Below are 20,793 nucleotides of genomic sequence, written 5' to 3' on the forward strand. Positions count from 1 at the left end.
AGTAGCTATTTGGCTGAGGGAACCTTTTTGCCTTGCAGCGGGTCCTTCCCCAGTGCATCTTCTTAGCCAGGGGTGTGAATGAAAGCGAAGGATGATTCTGAACACTGCCTGCCAAAAAGAGGCCCTTGTTGTTCTGGTACCTTCTGCCTCCTCCAGCAGCTGTAGCCTTGGTGCTGTGTCGGTAAGGGCTCGTTCCTCCCCCCGCTGCGCTGGGCACCATTGAGGTGGGGGGTTAATGAGAACATCTGTGTGTGGGAAAGGGGGGGTCTGTGGCCTAGGGACACTCCTGGCGGGAGCTAGTGTTTGTGTTGGAGGATGTTGCAAACAGCCTCCGAGCGGAGTAAGGAGCTTCTTGAGGTGGGTGTGTTGGGGAGGCGGGCGGTAAGGGGGTCAGGGGCTGTGCGTGTGTGGGGGAAGGCTGGTGGACTGTAAGGAAGCCGGGGGTCTCGGAGGACTTTGAGGAGGCTGGGGGGTGCTGTCTGTGGGGGAGACTGGGCTGGGGGGGGCTCTGAGGAAGCCGCCCAAGGGTTGGGGAGGAGGCTGCCTGAGGGCTGTGTTTAAAAACTACCCGTGCATGTGGGGAGGGGCAGCTCTGTGCTGTCTCTGCAACCTGGCGGGAGGGGACTAGAGGCGGTGCCCGCCCCGCCTCAGGCGGAGGGTGGCGCAGGTAGTGTGCACGCGGCGGGCCGGGCGCTGCAGGGCTGCTGAGGTGGGGAAAGCAGCAGCGTGGGGGGCCGCTGTCCCGTGCGCTCCCGCCTGCGCTGGCCACTGCCCCGGAGAGCCCGGCGCCGGCCGGAGCCGAAGGTAAGGAGCCTGCAGGTCGGTGCGGGGGCGCTCTGGCTGCCGCGGGACGCGCACCCCCTGGGGAGGGGGCGAGGCTCTTGAGGGGCCCCCAGTTTTCATCGCCCAGTGATGCGGCGCGGGAGCCGCTCTACCCGGCGGCGCGGGAGCCTAGTGCCTGTCCCCGGGCTGCAGGGCCGAGCCCCTCGCTCCCCGGCCCCTGGGGCTGGGCGCTCGCTCTGCCCTGGCCGGCGGGCACGGGAGCTGGCGGCCCCCACCTGGGCCGTGGCGGCTGCGATCTGGGATCTGCCGGCTGCTGTGTCCTGTGTCGTTTCTTGGCGTGTAAAGCAGTGGAGGATGGGGGTGGCGGAAGGGGACTTGGTTGAAAATAGCAGTGGCGAGGGGAAGCAGCGAGCGCCGAGTCTGCAGGGGTCGGAGCTGGGGGGCTTCGCTTCCCTCTGCAGCTTGTGCCTGGGCTCCCTTTTTAAAGAGGTAACGTGCCGTGCCTTGTAGCCACTTAACCGTAAGGACTTGGCTGCAAGGGAGGTTAATTGGACGCTGATACCTTGTTACTGCTGCTGTGAGCTAAGAAAGCCAGGTCTGTTTGCGCTGCGTTTGCTCCAACTGTTCACAGACTGCTCCTGTGCTACTTGACATACGAGATGGCATCACATTTGATCCCATTCACTCAACAAACCTCCCATTGGTGAGTTGTTACATGTGCACTTTGTTGTCAGCTGGCCCTTGGACACAAGGCCTGCCTGAAATGCAGGTGGTCCCTCTAAGATTAGAATGATCTTTTTAAGCTAGTCTCCACAATGACTTGGCCTTGAAATAATAGGTTTAAGAGAGGATTTCTGTTGGCAGTATGTCTGGTATTTAGAATTGGGCATTGAGAAGGGGTTTTGCCTATTGTTTGCTATACATGCTTGTTGCTATGAAATATAAGTACACTCATGGTTTTAGCTTGTAATTATTAACCCCCTTTTATCATTTTTTTAAAAAAAAACCTTTATGATAATGAGAAGGAACAATCAATATCAGTTTTTCAGAATTCTTCAGCTGATAGAACATTTGACAGATAAGATGACCTTTTAAAATGTGCATGTATGTATATTTAAATTTTCCTCATTAATCTGTGTCAGAATAAACTGGGCTATGTGTGGAATTTTGTTTTTACAATTCTAGCCTTGTGACTTCTTGAACACTTTCTTGAAGTATTTTCTCTGGAAACTTGTTTCCAATGAGTGTGCTGTAAGCTTTAACAAAGAAGAGTGTTGTTCAGGAGCCAACAGGTGACGGGGTGAAACCTGAGTATATGTGTACATTGGAGTAAAGTCTGGCTGCTGTTTCCTACAGTCGTTTAAAATAGAAATAAAAAAAAAAATCAATAGGAGACTGTAAAGGGCTAGATTTCTTTCTCTTTTTTAAAATCTGTGTACCCCATTATGGAAGATAAAGATCGTATTAGAACAGTGCTTCCTAAACTATTGGTTCTTGTGTAACCACAACATGCAGTTTGTATTTATATCCCAAGATGGAGCCAAATAACATAGCCCAAATCAGACATTTTGGCAAAGACAATGCTTTGTAATAGTGTTTCCTCCTTTTGTTAAATTTAAACAGTCTGTCTTTGCAATATCAGAAGGCATTATTCATGAAAATAAAAGTCTGAAATCACGAAAGAAAATAATGCCAGATTTCCAGTGTGAAAAATTATCTTTATTTTGGCGCGCGCGCGTGTGTGTGTGTGTGTGTGTGTGTGTGTGTGTGTGAGAATTACTCAACTCTGCTGTTGGTTGGTGTACATACTTAGATTAGGCATTACACCTCTACCCCATATAACGTGACCCAATATAAAACGAATTCTGGATATAACGTGGTAAAGCAGCGCTGGGGGCGGGGGGGATCTGCGCACTCAAGTGGATCAAAGCAAGTTCAATATAACATGTTTTCACTTATAACTCAGTAAGATTTTTTGGCTCCTGAGGACAGCAGTATATCGGGGTAGAGGTGTATTTAGAAAATGTAGAAAACACATCAGCTTGATTTATAAGGCCAATCAACATATAGTTAGCAGTGAATCCACTGTAGAGGTCTTTGAATTCTGCTGTATGTCTTTATCTAATAAAGTACAGTTCTGTTTCTTTGAAAGTTCACTAGATATTCTGTACATGCAAATAAGTTAAACCTCAGAAGCAGCTGTGACTGAGTCCTGATAATGCCTAACACCTAAGTTGTAATATTTGGAACTGGGTCCAAATTTCTTTGTACTGGGTGCCAAATCTGGTATCAAATGTTTTTGCTAGATTTAAAAAATTACATTATTTTTAACAGGGAAGCAGGAAAACAAATTACTCCAGTTGCGGCAGTAAAGTGGGTTTTTCTGGTTATGCTTATACCGTTATTGGAAACGCACTGAATAATCCTGATATTGGTTTTTGGTTATATTGCTACTACAGACTCTTGCTCCTCTTTAGGGTGAATTATCATATAAGGTGGAATGGTCATTCCATTCACCTGCTTATTTAACCCCTAGTCTTCCCCCCTTTGGGCTGCAATTTCAGTGTATTGTGCATGGATGCATGTGATATACATCTTGTATTCCCTATAGCCTTGTTAACAAGCAGTTTAACAAAAAAGTGGTTAAACAATTTGCCCTGCAGGACAGAGTTAAACAGCAGGGGTTGGGAAAGGAAATGTGTCTTACTGGGCTCACAAATCATGACCTCTTCTATCTGGTCAGAGGTGACCATAGAACTTATTCAGTGAGCTGGAAATCCTAACATAAGGATTAGTTTCACACTTGACTTCAACAATTCTGTAATAGCCTTTCTCTAGGCTGTGAGTTTTAATACTTTATGTAACAGTGGATTTATAATTAGGGATATGGACTCTTCATTCTTAAGAACTCTTCATATTATTAAGTGACCATAGATGATGATAGACTTCAGTTTCAGTAGTGTATATCTGGCTAACTTTTTTAATCACATTTTTCTTTAATCCAATTACATGGCTAATAATTATGAAGCCACTAGTGAAAGATTTTTCTCTTTGTAGATTGTAAAGCTTTATTATTGAGTTAGTGCTTGTAGATCTTTAAAACAAACTTTCTTTATTTTGAAGATGTCATGTAGCATCCCTCCTCAAACAATAATCTATTTTTTTCAACAGCTGTACTCCTTAGGATATGTAACCATTTTGAAACCTGTTACTTTAAAGAATGAGTATAACTGCAAAAAATGTTTTAGCTCTAATCTGTTGCAGTTTTAATGTGCAAACTTGATTTACGGACTCTGAGGAGGGTTGGGAAAGTAGTAATCTATAAACAAATGATAACTAAAATAGTTCTAGAAATAGTTTTCAGATACTTCAGTTCAACATCAGACATTCAGAAACACAATAGTCAGAATCAGGTTTGATTTATGAATTATGTTTTTGGTATCTGGAATGCACCTCTTCCATGTTAATGCTCCCAACCTTCCAATGAATGTAGGTTTAAATGGTAATTTATATATATGGGGGCATGTGTGGTTTGTGATGCTTCTTCCTTGCCCTTACTAAAACCAACATACTGATAGCAATCTTGCCCTTTCTTTTAGTTTAGTTTTTCAATTTGCAGATCCCAGCTAAGAGAAGGATCCCTCTTTCCTTCACCTCCCTCCCAAGAGCTGTTTCAACCTACTTCATACCCATAAAGGAACTGGAGGTAGAGAGTGTAGGCTTTGAGGTTAATGTGTTAGACAGTTTTTTAAAAAAAATTCCAGTGCATAGAAAAATGAGTAGAACTGGAGCTGTTTCCGCACGTAGCTTGGTCTGAAAGGAAAAATGGCTGATACTCCTCCGCCAATGTCTTGTCCTCTTTTTGGAATTATATAACTCTGGCATCTATATATCCTTGGTGCACTTTGTAAATCTTAACATTACCAAGGACAGCAGTTACCTACACAGAAATAGCACTTGACACTTAGGGTACGTCTTCACTACCCGCCGTATCGGCGGGTAGGAATCAATTGCTCGGGGATCGATATATCGTGTCTCATCTAGACGCGATATATTGATCCCCGAACACACTTATATCGATTCCGTAACTCCACCAACCCGAATGGAGTTGCGGAATCGACAGGGGGAGCCGCGGACATCGATCCCGCGCTGTGAGGATGGTGAGTAATTCAATCTTAGATACCTTGACTTCAGCTACGTTATTCACGTAGCTGAAGTTGCGTATCTAAGATCAATTTTCCCCCGTAGTGTAGACCAGCCCTTATAATGCCATTTCCAAAGAGCTTTGTAAAATTAACTAGTCCACATAAACTCACTCATTTCACAAGGTTATCTTCTCCATTTTACAGATGGAGCAACTAAGCAAGAGAGGTTGACTTTTTCTGATGCCACAGGGAATCAGTGTGGGCTTGACTTTCCGAGATTAATAGTTCAAAATTGAGTTTAAAGAACTAGTACATTCTCAGTTCAGTATCATGTTGGGAAGTCATGGGTATATGGTACTGGGACCAGGGTTTCTTACAAGTGACAGTGCTGAACACAACCTTGACCTTGTCTACAGTGGCAAATTGGGTGAAACAGTGCTGACCACAACTAATGTGATTGTGAATTCATATTTAAACATGACTATTTTCACTACCAAGTTTAAACTTCTGGTTACCGGTATTCTGCTCAGACTACTAAAATACACCTCTCACTCCAAATCAATCTCCTTTAGTAAAGTGAAAGACTGTTTCTTTGCTCAAGTGTTACTGCCCATTCTTGATTAAGCTGTAAATAATGTAACACTTGAATTTTAAAATTCTCCTATACCTAAATATTGGATATTTATACAGGTTATTGGAACAACCCAGTACTGTGGTTGGATTTGATTCATACCAATCTTGCTAATGACATTCTCTCCTTCATGGAATCAGCTAGTCCATTCTGAATATGGTTGACATTTTTTGTCCACAGAGTAGGAGGTAGACAATCCTGATTCACTGCCAGAAACAGTTCTGTTGACTATGACTTGATGGTTAAAAAGAAGAAAACTTTCTTTGCTGCAATGAAGGCATAAGATTTTTTTAAGATTTTTTTTTTTTCTTCAATTTATGCCATCATTGGTCACACTTCAAATGTGATTTCTGTCTCTGATGGTCTGGCATTCTTTCCCCAGGCTTAATTTATATGCCATGATGACCTGTGAGGATAGCACAAAACAAGAGGATGTTAAGGATTTTCCAGATTTATTTTGTGATTTTTTTTAAATTGATTTTTATTAAGAAACTGTGAGAAGTACAAACCCATGACTGACTGACTGACAGCTTGTATATCTTTCTAAACAGAGACAAGTTTCCATGCTGACAGTAGAAGACATAAAATGTCCTACAGGGTTATTTGGAGTGGCCTCTAGTGGTTCCCAAACTTTAACAATCTGTCAACCCCTTTCACTAAAAGGTCAAGTCTTGTGAACCCCCTCCTAAAAATGAATACTTCCAGGGATTTTCTCCTTTACCTGAGTATAAAAGCAATGATTTTGGAAATATAAAATTTGTTTTTATGACATGCTTATTGCACACTATTTATTTATTTATTTATTATAGTATTTTTATTACATTATGAAAACACAACACTCTTCCAAGATCTCACTTTTGTAGCTTGTATCACTTTGAATAAGCCTGTTATAAGACAAGGCTCCTATGTTTCATCAAGGAGTATCAGATGTGAAACAGCATGAAGGTATTTAAGAAGCCAACTCAAAGAGTTCCTCCCACACAAACATTCAGGTCTTGATCAGTCCAGGCAAACAACGCACATCACAACAAAACTTAAACTTGTTCTTCATGACAATTTGAAAAACAATACTAGCTGCCTATTTAATTTTAAAAACAGCAAAAAATATCCACCTCCCTTTCCATTTCTTATAAGGAGTCTTGAAGTTTAAATCTCCTCAGTGTGATAGATATGCTTGCTTTGATCTGCTTAGCTCTTGGAAGTCCAGGGGCTCCTGGGATACCTAAGGACAGCTCTGTCTGCTATTAGGGATTTTTTCCCAAGAACCCTCTGTAACATTTCGCAAACCCTTGGGGGTTCATGAACCCCAGTTTGGGAACCACTGTTCTAGAGGGATCAGTGATGAGCACTGAGCAGATCCCATCTGCTGGCACAAAGCAATAATTTCACCCTTTAGAAAACTGACAACCAGTCTAAGAAAATCTACATGTTAGAGAAGACATGTACTGATAACTGTATATCTGATCACTGTATGAGAGCCACTGGTATTTTGAGCAGCTACTCATCTTCCCTGTTATATTTCTGAATCAACAAGATTAGTTACAAAGCTGAATATATCCAATTACTGTTCTAGCTTAAGAGTGTGAAGGCCAGACCAAAGATACTATTATCTGAACTCTTCAGTATATTTGCTGATGTAGTTACTCCTTTCATATGAAACTTACTTTAGGCTTGCTATTCCATGGTACAGTCCAAAATTAACTGCTTAATGAAACTGTTCTTAAAAAAAAAAAAAAGTAGACTCACTAAGCAGAATTAAGTTTTGAAAGGTAACAGTTTGACAAACACATTACTGTATATAATACAGTAATAAGTGAGAAGTAGAAAATTTCAGGTGAGACTTAAGTAGTTAGTGACATTTTAAAAATATGATCTACCTCAGGGATCAGCAGCCCTCGGCATGTGGCTTGCCAGAGTAAGCCCCCTGATGGGCTGGGCCAGTTTGTTTACCTGCCGTGTCCACAGGTTTGGCCGATCACAGCTCCCACTGGCTGCAGTTCGCCCTCCCAGGCCAATGAGGGTGGCGGGAAGTGGCGGCCAGCACATCCCTCAGCCCACGCCGCTTCCCGCCACCCTCATTGGCCTGGGAGGGCGAACTGCAGCCAGTGGGAGCTGTGATCAGCAGGTAAACAAACTGGCCTGGCCCGCCAGGGGGCTTACCTTGGTGAGCCACATGCCAAAGGTTGCCGAACCCTGTTCTCCCTCATTTCAAATGAACATCTCGCTTTAATTTCATTAGTTCTACAGAAAGATATTCTAAAGTAGTGTATATCTAGTACTTGGATCACCTTCCAAAATGACATGGACTTTAAGTGTGACTCGTAAACATGATACATTGATCTCATAGCTGAGAATAGGACACACCTATAATTGTGCTAGGGGTCAAGATATGCATCACAGTCCTACTACAACCATAACTAGCAATTGCATCTTTTAATAGCTACCAGAACATTAAGTTCCCAGCTTTATCCTACTCCCTCTTGCCTGTTGCTTTATGGGAATAGGAAGAGATCTTGGCTATGTCTACACTACATCATTTACAGCCGTGCAGCTGCATTGTTGTAATGCTTCTGGTGAAGATGCTCTAAGACTACGGGAGAGAGCTCTCCCATCGGCTTAATAAGTCCTGTCTCTGCGAGAGGTGGTAGCTATGTTGGTAGGAGAAACTCTCTGGCCAACATAGCACTGTCTACACTTGTGCTTTGGTCAATATAACACGGGGGTTGGCAACCTTTCAGAAGTGCTGTGCCTGCAAGTCTTCATTTATGCATTCTAATTTAAGGTTTTGCGTGCCAGTAATACATGTTAACCTTTTTAGAAGGTCTCTTTTTATAAGTCTACAATATATAACTGTTGTATATAAAGTAAATAAGGTTTCAAAATGTTTAAGAAGCTTCATTTAAAATTAAATTAAAATGCAGAGCCCCCCAGAGCAGTGGCTAGGACCTGAGCACTGTGAGTGCCACTGAAAATCAGCTCGTGTGCTGTCTTTGGCACATGTGCCATAGGTTATACCAGGGGTAGGCAACCTATGTCGCTCAGGGGGTGTGGATTCTTCACACCCCTGAGTGACATAAATTATACTGAAGTAATTTGCAGGGTTGACATAGCCTTAGATCTAAAATGAAATTATTGCTCTTGTTGTACTGGATGATTTTATTTCCACTAACATGAGAGAGGAATTTTCTTTGAACAAATTATTTCTTCTGTATCTGCTTTCAAAGAAAATTAGTTTATAGATAAGATGTTTATCTATGTATTTTAGATACCCAAAGTGAACTTTAAGATCTGCCTACTGATCATTTTTATAAATTATTCAGTAGATGATCATTGTTTTTTGTTACTTGTTTTAGCAACAGTAATATTCAAGACAATATAGTATCCACACTAAATTGCTCATGACTTTTATTAACACTAGTAATTGAGGACTGAATGAATGAACTGATGTTCATAAAGTGTTGTTTTTTTTTACGTTGAAGACATGAATGAGCTGCACCTGTTTTAAAATGACTTATTTAAAAGGTCACAAACTCTGAACAGTAGAAGAGGAAATGAGGTCATCTTTACTTTTGTCAAGGGTGAAGTAAAGTCAAATTTAGTGGTTGGTTGGGCTAAGGTCTGCCTTCTGGCATCCATGCTCTTCTAAAATACTGCACAAAATAGTAAATGAAGGAAAACCTCTACATGTTAATGCTTACCTTTCTTTATAATATGCACTGGTGTAACTTAATTTTAGTTTTAATTTATTTAGATTTACTAAGTTTACCACTTCAGCAAAAACTGAAATAAAATTTTAGGGATTTATTTAACATCCAACATGCTTTGTGAAAATATGCAGTTCTTACAGTGGGTTGGGTAGGAGACCTACTGTTGTACTTAGAATAATGAGTTATGATGTAAGAAATCTTTATTGCAGTGCTGCTGTGCACTGCAATAAGTCTGTTGGCATCTCTAAAAAAACAATGTTTTTTCAGGATTTATAACTTTGTTATTCTAACTAGCAGTAGGCTAAAATTAGTGGATAAATTCTCAAGGCATGTGTAAACTTCATTATTCGTGGTGGGTTTTTTTTGGTGGAACCTTTTAGTATTGTAGCAATAGCAAAATGGAATAGTCAGTTTCATCTTTTTATGAGGGTAGGAAGGTATGGACTAGATCAACAATGATACACATTTATTGTAAATCTTAAAAAAAAGATATAGTAATTAAATGTCTACTGCCATTTGCGTTGGATGCTTGAAGGAGATAAAACTCAGATACTGTACCTACAGCATTGTCTACCATGAGAATTTAAGTCCTCCTTCCACCACTGGTCTAGCACTGGTACAACTTCATTGATATTGGCAATGGTGGGACTGGTAATGTGTCCAGCCACAAGTATTATACTGCTGTGATGTTTAGACGTGATTTGAAAGGGCTTACGTACCATGCTGGTAAAACTTTCTATGCATGATCTAGCATCAGTGGAGTTGCATCAGCACTTAGGCCAATGATAAGAGAGTTGCTTGAAATTCTGAATGTAAATACAGGTTAATCGTGCAATGTTATACTGTTGGAGGAAATGTCTTCTTAATCCCAGGTGGTCAGGCTGATTGTCCTGCCAAGACACTAATGAATTTTACTAAAGATCAGTATTTCATGCTGTGCATATAATCTAAATTCCCAGTGACGTATCAATAGAAGCATCTCCCCTTCATGATGTATTTTATAGCAATCACTTTTCCACAATAGTATTTCAAATATTTAACTTGTTTGATGCCCTTCTACCCCTACTGCGAGATCACTTCCATGAGGCTTTTCCTGTTTTGTTAACTCTTTCGTAATCTCATCTTTTCAGAACAGTTTCTTGATGAACTGCAACTGATAGCTGACACTGCACACTACACTATGCCTTTGGAGATGGAGCCAAAAGTTAACAATCTTACCTTTGGGTGTCAACGAAGCTCAACATCTGATGACGACTCTGGCTGTGCCTTGGAAGAATATACCTGGGTTCCACCAGGTCTTAGACCAGAACAGGTAGGAACTGAGACTCTTATTTTTAAAATTAATCAAAATAGCTATAATTTCATCTCTTACTAAATATCATGTGTTGCCACTGATGAAAGACTTGTTGTATAGCTTCCTAATAAGATGTAAGTTAAGTGTGCTTTAGCAAAATTTTTTTTTCTAATGACCTATCTTAATGGAGAGAGAGGTTAAACAGCTTCGGTTATTGGGGAGCCTATAGTAAAAGAAAAATCATCACTGGACACTTTTATAATAGAAATAATATACTTTCCAATTCTTAATTTTTCTAAATAAGTAAATATTTGACGTGTGAAATGGGATGTTTCTTTTAAATATGATGTATTTAAATAAAACTATTTCTGATGCTGCTTTAAAATTGTTTAACTGTACATATTGCCACTTATTCACGCAATGATTTCTCTCTTGCATGCCTTTTGGAGTTGATTTTTACAGTTGGAGGGGAGAGGAGTTTAGGACTGTTCCATTTTTTGTTTTGGATGGTTGTTTTTCCTCAACTAAACTGCCTAAAACTGAAAATGAAACCTTTCTAAGTATAAGAAAATAATGGAAATAGAACAATGACACTGATTGCTAAGGGAGCAAGTTGCTATGTTGATCAAATGTTCAAAAATAGGTTCTTAAATAAACTTCTAGTTAAAAAGAAGATCCAGCAACAGTACTGCAGGATCTGGTATAAATGATTCATAAGGTGTTTGACCAGCATTGAGTTCTGTTGTTCCTGTATAAATGGGTAGGGTGACTACTAGACTACGTGTAACATGTCAAGGGAGCTGAGCATCTCTAGTTCAGGTGGTCTGCCGATGTATGCAGGAGCAAAAGATCTACTTTTTGTTTTCCAGAGACTCTCTTCATGATTAAATTAAGAATAACAAGCCAACAAAATCCATATATGATGCACCATCTTAAGGAAGATCCTTTTATCACGAACTAAATACACTAGAGTTAAATTACCTTGAGGGACAGCTACTTTAAATTCTTAAGGGAAATACAGCAGAAATCACTCATTCTAGGTACCACAGACTTGAAGATATTTTCATACAGATGACGACAACAGTGGCATTTTGATTAGTATTATGTGAGACATGGGCATAGAGCAAATTAACCCTAGAAGTTTCCTTTTTACTGCATGTTCTGCTTTGTTTCTTACAGAGAAAGTCTGTTGGTTAGTGGACTTAAAAGTAAAGTTAATTAAACTCATTGATGTTCAGTTCTGTGTCAAAACCTTACAGTGATTTGTACTACTTTTTCCACTTAACTTGATTGAGGAATAAATGATTCTTTTTTCATTTGTCTTAACTAAAATGCCTAGTAAGTGATTGACCAAAGCATCATTTAAATATAGATAGCAGGTAATATTGTCTTCAACAATCAGCTTTTATTTACAGCCTCAGGCCTTATGACAAGCTGGAAACTGTACAGGAAAAATAATAAATCTGTAGCTGTTCCACAAAAATATTTTTTGCCATTGGGCTTTGTCATAGCATTCTTTACAGTTTTCCTGTCATAAGTTTCTACTGATAAGATGAAATAAAGACAAGCCTGAGAAGACTTTCAAGAAGGCATAGTGTGTTTTGGTTTCCCGATCAAACGAAAAACCCAATGAAAATTTCAAAGTGACCTTGCATCTGGTTGAAATGTGGCTGGAGCCAACCTCCTCCTCCTCCTCCTCCTTCCCCCAAGAGAAGGATGATTTTAGCTTCTTACCAAAAGCTCACATGGTAGCAATGAAAGCTGATGCTTTTGAAGAACCTGATCAGCAGAAGATTACAAAACAGCTTTTGTCTCAGCAATGTTTAAAATTCACAGAGCAAATTAAATTTGTTTATGTAGTAGTTGTTTTTAGTACAGCTTCACACACTGTATGGTAAACTGCAGAGGGAGCTGACCAACCCTAAAGGGGGTGGAAATAATGATAGCATTATATGTGCATAATTTATGATACCCGTAATTGTCACTGCAAATTGCATTCCAGAAAAGCAATTCAGCAGCTGGGCGCTAGTTGTAGCAGAGACAATCCAGTTCTGCTGTGTTAGCTCATCTGGTCCTCATATTACCTAGAGGAATGCAAATGCTGTTACAGGTCTAATGTAGCATATCTTAGTTCCTTTGTAAATAAGACTTAAGATAAGGCACTGGTTGAAGGACATTTACAATGTTTGGGTCATGTGTACCCCTCTGGTCTTAATTCTTAATACCTCCTATTCAGGTACAGCTATACTTTGCCTGTTTGCCGGAGGAGAAGGTCCCTTACATTAACAGCCCTGGAGAAAAACATAGAATTAAACAGCTTCTGTACCAGTTGCCACCCCATGATAATGAGGTAACTATGTGGCCATGTATCCATTAACTATATGCTTCTTTTTAAGAAGGAAGAATGATCTTCCTGTGGACATATTACAAGTCTAAAATGTCACATGCAATGCATCTAACCCATAAAGATAGCATAGTGTGTACGTTTTCAAATCCATTGTTTAGCTCAGGGATAGGCAACCTATGGCACGGGCGCTGAAGGTGGCATGCAAGCTGATTTCCAGTGGCACTCGCACTGCCTGGGTTATGGCCACTGGTCCGAAGGGCTCTGCATTTTAATTTAATTTTAAATGAAGCTTCTTAAACACTTTAAAAATCTTATTTACTTTACATACAACAATAGTTTAGTTGTATATTATAGACTTAGAGAAAGAGACCTTCTAAAAACATTAAAATATATTACTGGCATGCGAAACCTTAAATCAGAGTGAATAAATGAAGACTCAGCACACCACTTCTGAAAGGCTGCCAACCCCCGGTTTAGCTGTTCATTTCAGCTGTATTCAGATAAGAGCTGTCTAGGAGGCCATTGCTTTCTCTTGTTAAGACAGTGGGCAGTCAGTGCAATAAACTTAACACAAGTTGGTTTTATAGTGTTTGCAACCACCCACTAATTACCAGGAACCTACACATTTCTGAGACTTCATTGTAATAGAAAGGATGCTTTGTGGCAGTAAAAGGTTTGAAGCCTAGACACGATTCTGTGTATTATAGGGTAGAAGTGGAAGTAACAAATACTTTTGTAAGAAGGAGTTGGTGCTTAAGTTCTTGTGTATATTGCAGTATACATTGTTTGGTTATCTGCAAATCCAAAAACCATGCATCCAAACACACTAACAAATTTAATTTGGCAGCAATTCTATTTTAAGATAGCAGTAGTTTAGCACACTTTTGATTTGCTTATAATACTTTAACAAATAATTCACACAAACTTTCTCTTTGCATATCTGGTGTTGTAACATGTGGAAGAGTTAAAATATATATTGTAGGAAATATAAAGCATGTGGGAAATCTTAGGAAGGTGTTGAACAGGGATGTTGATATTTTATCATGTATATTTTAGTTACTGCTGTGAAGTAAATAACCAGTAGCTTGGTGTCTAAAGCATGTACTCTCTCTTCTGCTGAAGGTGAGATATTGTCAGTCTTTAAGTGAAGAAGAGAAGAAGGAACTACAAATGTTTAGCACTCAGCGTAAGAAGGAGGCATTGGGACGAGGAACTATTAAACTGCTCTCAAGAGCAGTAATGCATGCAGTCTGTGAGCAGGTAACCTTGTGGCAATAGCAATGAAACTAGCTGTACCAACACTGTAGACCTTATATGTTTGTTGATGCTACATATAGGCTCTTGTCTGTCTGTGCTTGTACTCAGTAATACTGATAAAATTCCACATAAGAAGAGAGAAGATAATGGTTTATTTTTAAAAAAGTTAGATGTAATTCTTTCACATGGTGTGAATATACCAAACAATTTTCAGAGTAGGCAATAAGTCAATTTGTAGTCATCTGGCTGTTGTACTAAATCCATACCGATTTAAGTGTATTAAAAACACCAAGTAAGTGCACATGAGTACAATTTACTTCTGCATCAGAATTGTGTACAATCCAGGATTATTAGAATTGCCCCTTTTGCTATATAAAATGGAATAAGAACTTTAACAATGTATTGGGCTTGGTGTTTTGATTTAACTAAAATAACACCAAAGGCTGGTATTCCTGCAGTGGAAGCTTATTAACTTCTTTTGGTTGTTTCTAGTGTGGTACAAAAGTAAATGGAGGTGAAGTTGCAGTGTTTGCTTCAAGAGCTGGACCTGGAGTGTACTGGCATCCATCATGTTTTGTGTGCTCTACATGTCATGAGCTTCTTGTTGACCTAATCTACTTCTACCAAGATGGAAAAATTCACTGTGGTAGACACCATGCTGAACTTCTCAAACCTCGTTGCTCAGCATGTGATGAGGTAAATAACACTTTTTTGTACTAAAACCATGTTTCCACAGAACCCACCATTAATAGGATAAAATTGTCACATCTCTTGCTCAATTAAACAAACAACTTTTGAATACTAATATGTACCTTTCGGCAACAAAGACTGTATTCTAATATCACGTGTAGATGTGAACAACCTCTCCAGTCTCCAACAGATCTTGTAAAATCAGATACTGGACAAGTGTGATACACAGCTGTGTATCTGAGATTAGAATTGAAACCTAAAGACTGAGTTTCAAGGAAAACTTGTACACATTCCAGAATAATGGTTTTCTTATTGCTGACCTTATCAGTCATACCTCAAATACTTGGAAACATCTGTCTTATGCGCTAATTTTAGTTACTTTAAAAAATATATATTCATTTTACTTAGCAAATGTGACAGCCTTCTGTCTTAGCTATGCTGCCACAGGTAGTCTTGTATTTTTAACTATTGAAACTCATCAGTTAATACTTCAGATTGACAGCACTGCTGAATTAATATGTAGTTTTTTAAATGTAATCGGTGGTCTGTTAACTGTACCAAAGGAATAAAGTTCCTTTTTTACATGCAGTTTTCATGAATCCAACAAACATTATTAATGCCTGCCTAAAAATTTACTTTTATTTTTTTTAAGATCATCTTTGCTGATGAGTGCACAGAAGCTGAGGGTCGCCATTGGCATATGAAGCATTTTTGTTGCCTTGAGTGTGAAACTATCCTTGGTGGACAGAGATACATTATGAAGGATGGACGTCCATTCTGCTGTGGGTGTTTTGAATCTCTTTATGCTGAGTACTGTGAGACCTGTGGGGAACACATAGGTAAATATATCCTTCTTAAGTATTAACATTTTACAAGGGTGGTGAGTGTTTTATTGAATAAACATGATAATTCACAAGCCAAAAAAGCTTCAGGTTTTGCATGTGTAACTTTTTATACTATTTTAGCCATAAACTAAACAGTCCCTCTTTGACTCTCTTTATTAGGTGTTGACCATGCTCAGATGACCTATGATGGACAGCACTGGCATGCCACGGAGACTTGTTTTTCTTGTGCTCAGTGCAAGGCCTCTCTGCTGGGTTGTCCTTTTCTTCCCAAGCAAGGACAAATTTACTGTTCAAAAACTTGTAGTTTGGGAGAAGACGTTCATGCCTCTGACTCATCTGATTCTGCATTTCAGTCTGCACGATCAAGAGACTCCAGAAGAAGTGTTCGTATGGGAAAGAGCAGCCGGTCAGCTGACCAGTGCAGACAGTCTCTTCTACTGTCACCAGCACTGAATTACAAATTCCCTGGTCTTTCTAGCAATGCTGATGATACTCTTTCTCGCAAGATGGATGACTTAAGCCTTTCAAGGCAAGGAGCAGGCTTTGTGAATGAAGATTTTTGGAAAGGAAGAGTAGAGCAGGAAGTGACCGAAGACCTTGAAGAGTGGGCTGAGCATGAAGACTACATGACTCAACTCCTCCTAAAATTTGGTGATAAAGGCCTCTTTCAGCAGCCTGCTGAAGTAGATGTTACATCAAATGAACACTGGATTTCTGATAATGTTAAAAGCAAATCAGATTTGAAAAAAAATAATCAAAGTCTGGCAAGTAAAAAATATCAGGCAGACATGTATTGGGCCCAGTCACAAGATGGTTTAGGGGATTCTGCATATGGCAGCCATCCAGGCCCTGCCAGTAGTAGAAAAATTCAAGAGTTAGATATAGAACATGTGGCTTCAGGATACAAACATGACCAGACACAATGGTATGAAGGTTCATTGGAATGTTTGTCTGATCTGAAACAAGAGCAAAGTGTTCGAGATTCAATGGATTCCTTGGCTTTGTCTAACATCACAGGTAATTGGTTATAGGGAGGTAATTGATTATAGGGAAAAGTAAGCATTTTTCTAGGTTTTTTGTTTTGTTTTTTACTAATTTGGAATTCTTTAGTAATGTATGTGAAGACTTCAGGGAAGAATTTGACCCTTAACTATCTTTTTTAAATTGAAATACACACCTCCAACGTCCCCTTAAGAAAGAGATACATAGGTATCTGAGGGCAGGATTTGGCTGTTATTTCCTCCTTTTATTCACAAGAGAGGCACAGACCACTTGAGGTGTTACAGCTGTCATCAACTTTTGCTGGAGGAACTGTTTTTCACTCTATACTTATTAGGTACACAACCTACCAATTCAAATAATTTTTGTATCAATATTTAACAAATTCATAACACTAAAGAAATATAAAAACACTTTTCAGTCTATAATGATGGTATTAAAGGTTAACTGCAAATAATATTTTTAAATGGGTTTATTTCATGTTTTGCTTTTATATGTATTGAGAATGTTTGAATGGATGATGGCCTTTTTAAAAAATGACATTTCTGAATGTTACTTTTACACTGTAAACACAAGGCCATTCTGCCCACCCATTGCAATCTGTTTTACCTTCGAAATATCCAGATTGTCATATATGGTATTCCCTGACTACTTTGTTGAAGGAGTTCCTGGAAACATGGAATGTGTATTGTCAACCCTAAACAGGTGGTGTGGGATGCTGAATCTTTAACAGACTTTTTTTTTTGAAGTGTTTATTAGGCATTGGAGTTCAGTAGACGTTTTGAACAGACTAATTAAAAATTCCTTTCACTCTTGATGTCCTAATGTCACTAGTTTTCTACTAATCATAGTTAAGACCTGAATTGCTAATGTAAATAATTTAAAAAAAGACTTTTCAGGCTGCCTTTATATATCTCAAAGAAACAAATTGGCACAGGGACTTTTTTTTTACTTTTAAGTTCATCTTTAAGGCAAAGTCACAAAGAATCAGTGATAAGTCATGTTTACTCTATAAACCTTTATTAATATTTTGAGTTCACACTTCATTACAAGTTCACAAATTACAGTTAACTGATTATTTTTTCCCCCTCCTCCTTAGGGGCCTCAGTGGATGGAGAAAGCAAATCAAGGCCATCTTTTTATTCTTTGCAAACTTTCCAGGAGCTGGAGGCAGAGGACTGTGAGAAAATGAGCAATATGGGAACTCTAAATTCTTCAATGCTCCATCGGAGTGCAGAGTCTTTAAAGAGTTTAAGTTCAGAGTTATGTCAAGAAAAGGTGTTGTCAGAAGAAAAGCCAGCACACATGCCTGTACTTAGAAGATCCAAATCCCAGTCTAGACCACAACAAGTAAAGTTTTCAGATGATGTTATTGACAATGGGGATTATGAGAGTGTTGAAATTCGCCAACCTCCTATGAGTGAAAGGACTCGTAGGCGTGTTTTTCATTTTGAAGAACGTGGGAATCGGCATCAGCATCGTCGCAGGAGAAGTAGGAAGTCTCGTTCAGATAATACACTTCATTTAACTACAGAAAGAAGATATTCTCCAAAAGAAAGACTTCACTTTTACTCACCTCAGGATTATGGCAAATTTATCCAAAATAAAAGCCCTCATGAGGTTCAAGCATACATGCAAAACACAGAACTCTATGGACAGTATGCCCATGCTATGTCTGATTACGCATTGCGGAACCAGGCAGTTGATAAATATTTTGGACTGTATGGGGAGGAAGAAGACTCTTGGTGTTCAACTTCATCATCATCATCGTCTGATTCTGAAGAGGAAGGATTTTTTCTTGGACAGCCAATTCCACAGCCACGATCATTGAGATACCCATACTATACAGATGACCTTTCCAGTCCAAGCACTGCACTCGCCAGTTCCCAGTTTGGGCAAAGAACAACCAAATCAAAGAAGAAAAAAGGACAAAAAGGCAAAAACTGCATAATTTCTTAACCCATTAAGACTAACAGCCGAGAAGACACATTCATGTAAACTTTATAGCTATAATCTGTAAATGATAACCTTACTGATGTTTACAGTGTAAAACTAACATTAAGACATGTCATTTCTTCCAATTATCAGATATTGCCAGGTCTTCATAATATATGGTGTGGTTATCAAAACCGCAGTTTTACTTCCTTATTACAGTTTACAGTCTTTCATACAGACTTTGTGTAGACATAAACATTGTTTTGGAAATTCATTCCTGTTTAAACATATGAGAGAGGGTACAATAAGAATGAACTGAAGATAAAAAAAAATGCTTGTTCTTCACTGTTGCTTTATGTATTCGGATGGCCACAATATCTTTGTTTTTACCTTTTGAGAGGAAAAGGAAGGGTTCTGTAGTGTGTTCCTTTCCTGCAACCTCCCATTTTCATTAGAACAATCACAGCCTGGCTAGCCTTTCTTTACACATCAAACTGGAGTTTTAACCTATTGCTTTTATTTTATTGAACCCTGATCTGCAGCCTTCCCATTCTTCATTTGTGTGTGTGCCAGCCCTTCAAAGGAACGGAACCTCCAGTAAAAAGAGGCAAATCAGAAAATGACATTTCAATATCTGCGGCCATCGTCCTATTGTACAGAAGCAGTAAATGGCCCAGACTTCTTTAAAAGATTAAGAATTCCAGGCACCCTTTCAATGCAATTTTTTATTAACTAAGGTAATCCAAGGTTCAGCTGGTTTAGAACTTGACTGGCATTGTTTCACTGTAGGACATGCACGTAGCTATAACTGACGTTTTCATACAAAGTATGGTTTTCCTTAAAAACCTCTCTTAAAAAAAAAAAGAGGTGGCGGGGGAAGAAACACAGTATCCTAACACTGGAAACCGTTACACATGCAAGTAACTTCTTCTAAGTCAGTGAAACTACTTCATGTAAAGAATACTTGCAAAAGGGTTGAAAGGATTAGGACCATATTGTATCTTTTGGAACTCATTAGTCCTGATTTTAAATGTATTAGCTGCAATTAGAAACTGAAAACACATTGATATTTATAATGTAGTATTCCATAGACTAAAATATATTCATAATTTAACAGTGAAAATATTAATGTACATATTGTACAGTTAAGATTTAAACTGATTATTTTTATATCCCTGAATTCCAAGAAGTTTGTTATAATACAAAACTAGATTTATTAGGTGTTTTAACAGCAACATTATGGATGAAAAGATTGTTTGTTTGTATTTTAGTCAAGGGTTTACATTTAGAAACATTCAAAATTTTATTACTTAGTGAGCCAAAGCTTAATGTTCTCTTCTAGATATTAAAAGCTCTGTATGCATGGCAGGGTTGTGTAAATGCTCTCTTAGCTATGGCCCTTGTAATCTTACAAATGTTTGTTTATGGGTCAAGCAAAATGTAAACTGTATAAATGTAAAAAACCACACAAACCTGGAATATATTAGTACAACAAATATGCAACTTCTGTGGATTTTTTTTATAACCTTTGTTATTGCCCTGCATTAGAGAACAGTTAATGTTGGGGTTGTGTATGGAACAGGATTGGCACAAAACTTTTAAAAGCTGCTTCTTTCCATCACTGAATTTTAAATGTACTGTATGTAGGAAGTCTCAATTTCTGCCCTTCAGCTAGCGTGTATATCAAGATCAATTTTGATTTAGTTATAATAAACATATATATACCTCTTACAATGCTGCATGCCTTAAACACAGGCAGAAGTTTTTGTTGTTGTTGTTACATGAAACATAAAAGGGTAACAAGAAAACATTCTACAAATACCTTAGAAGCAAGAGAAAGACCAAGGATAGGGTAGGCCTGTTACTCAATGAGAGGGAGGGGGAGAAATAACAGAAAATGTGGAAATGGCAGAGGTGCTTAATGACTGACTTGTTTCAGTTTTCACCAAGGTCGGTGGTGAATGGATGTCTAACATAGTGAATGCCAGTGAAAATGAGGTAGGATCAGAAGAGGCTAAAATAGGGAAAGAACAAGTTAAAAATTACATGGGCAAATTAGATGTCTTCAAGTCACCAGGGCCTGATGAAATGCATCCTAGAATACTCAAAGAGCTGACTGAGGAGATATCTGAGCCATTTGCAATTATCTTTGAAAAGTCA

At 38.9% G+C, this 20,793-nt stretch overlaps 1 protein-coding gene across 7 annotated transcripts in view; it reads left to right on the plus strand.

Annotated features, from left to right (window-relative positions):
• PRICKLE1 (prickle planar cell polarity protein 1) overlaps positions 1 to 20,454 on the plus strand; it is a 115,448-nt gene extending 94,994 nt beyond the window's left edge. For 4 of the 7 annotated variants that reach the window (XM_030548930.1, XM_030548932.1, XM_030548929.1 and 1 more), the window contains 7 exons: positions 10,397 to 10,578; positions 12,797 to 12,910; positions 14,030 to 14,167; positions 14,657 to 14,860; positions 15,507 to 15,693; positions 15,859 to 16,716; positions 17,798 to 20,454. In XM_030548930.1, coding sequence (XP_030404790.1) covers positions 10,447 to 10,578; positions 12,797 to 12,910; positions 14,030 to 14,167; positions 14,657 to 14,860; positions 15,507 to 15,693; positions 15,859 to 16,716; positions 17,798 to 18,657 — 2,493 coding nt within the window. In that variant the 5' untranslated portion in view covers positions 10,397 to 10,446 and the 3' untranslated portion in view covers positions 18,658 to 20,454. Of the gene's footprint in view, positions 1 to 21; positions 182 to 749; positions 805 to 1,254; positions 1,487 to 10,396; positions 10,579 to 12,796; positions 12,911 to 14,029; positions 14,168 to 14,656; positions 14,861 to 15,506; positions 15,694 to 15,858; positions 16,717 to 17,797 lie in introns of those variants that run through there. The other 3 variants (XM_030548931.1, XM_030548933.1, XM_030548934.1) reach the window with 3 other exon arrangements.
• The last annotated feature ends 339 nt before the right edge of the window (positions 20,455 to 20,793 follow it).

This window comes from Gopherus evgoodei, chromosome 1, assembly GCF_007399415.2.
Source record: "Gopherus evgoodei ecotype Sinaloan lineage chromosome 1, rGopEvg1_v1.p, whole genome shotgun sequence".
Taxonomy (NCBI): domain Eukaryota; kingdom Metazoa; phylum Chordata; order Testudines; family Testudinidae; genus Gopherus; species Gopherus evgoodei.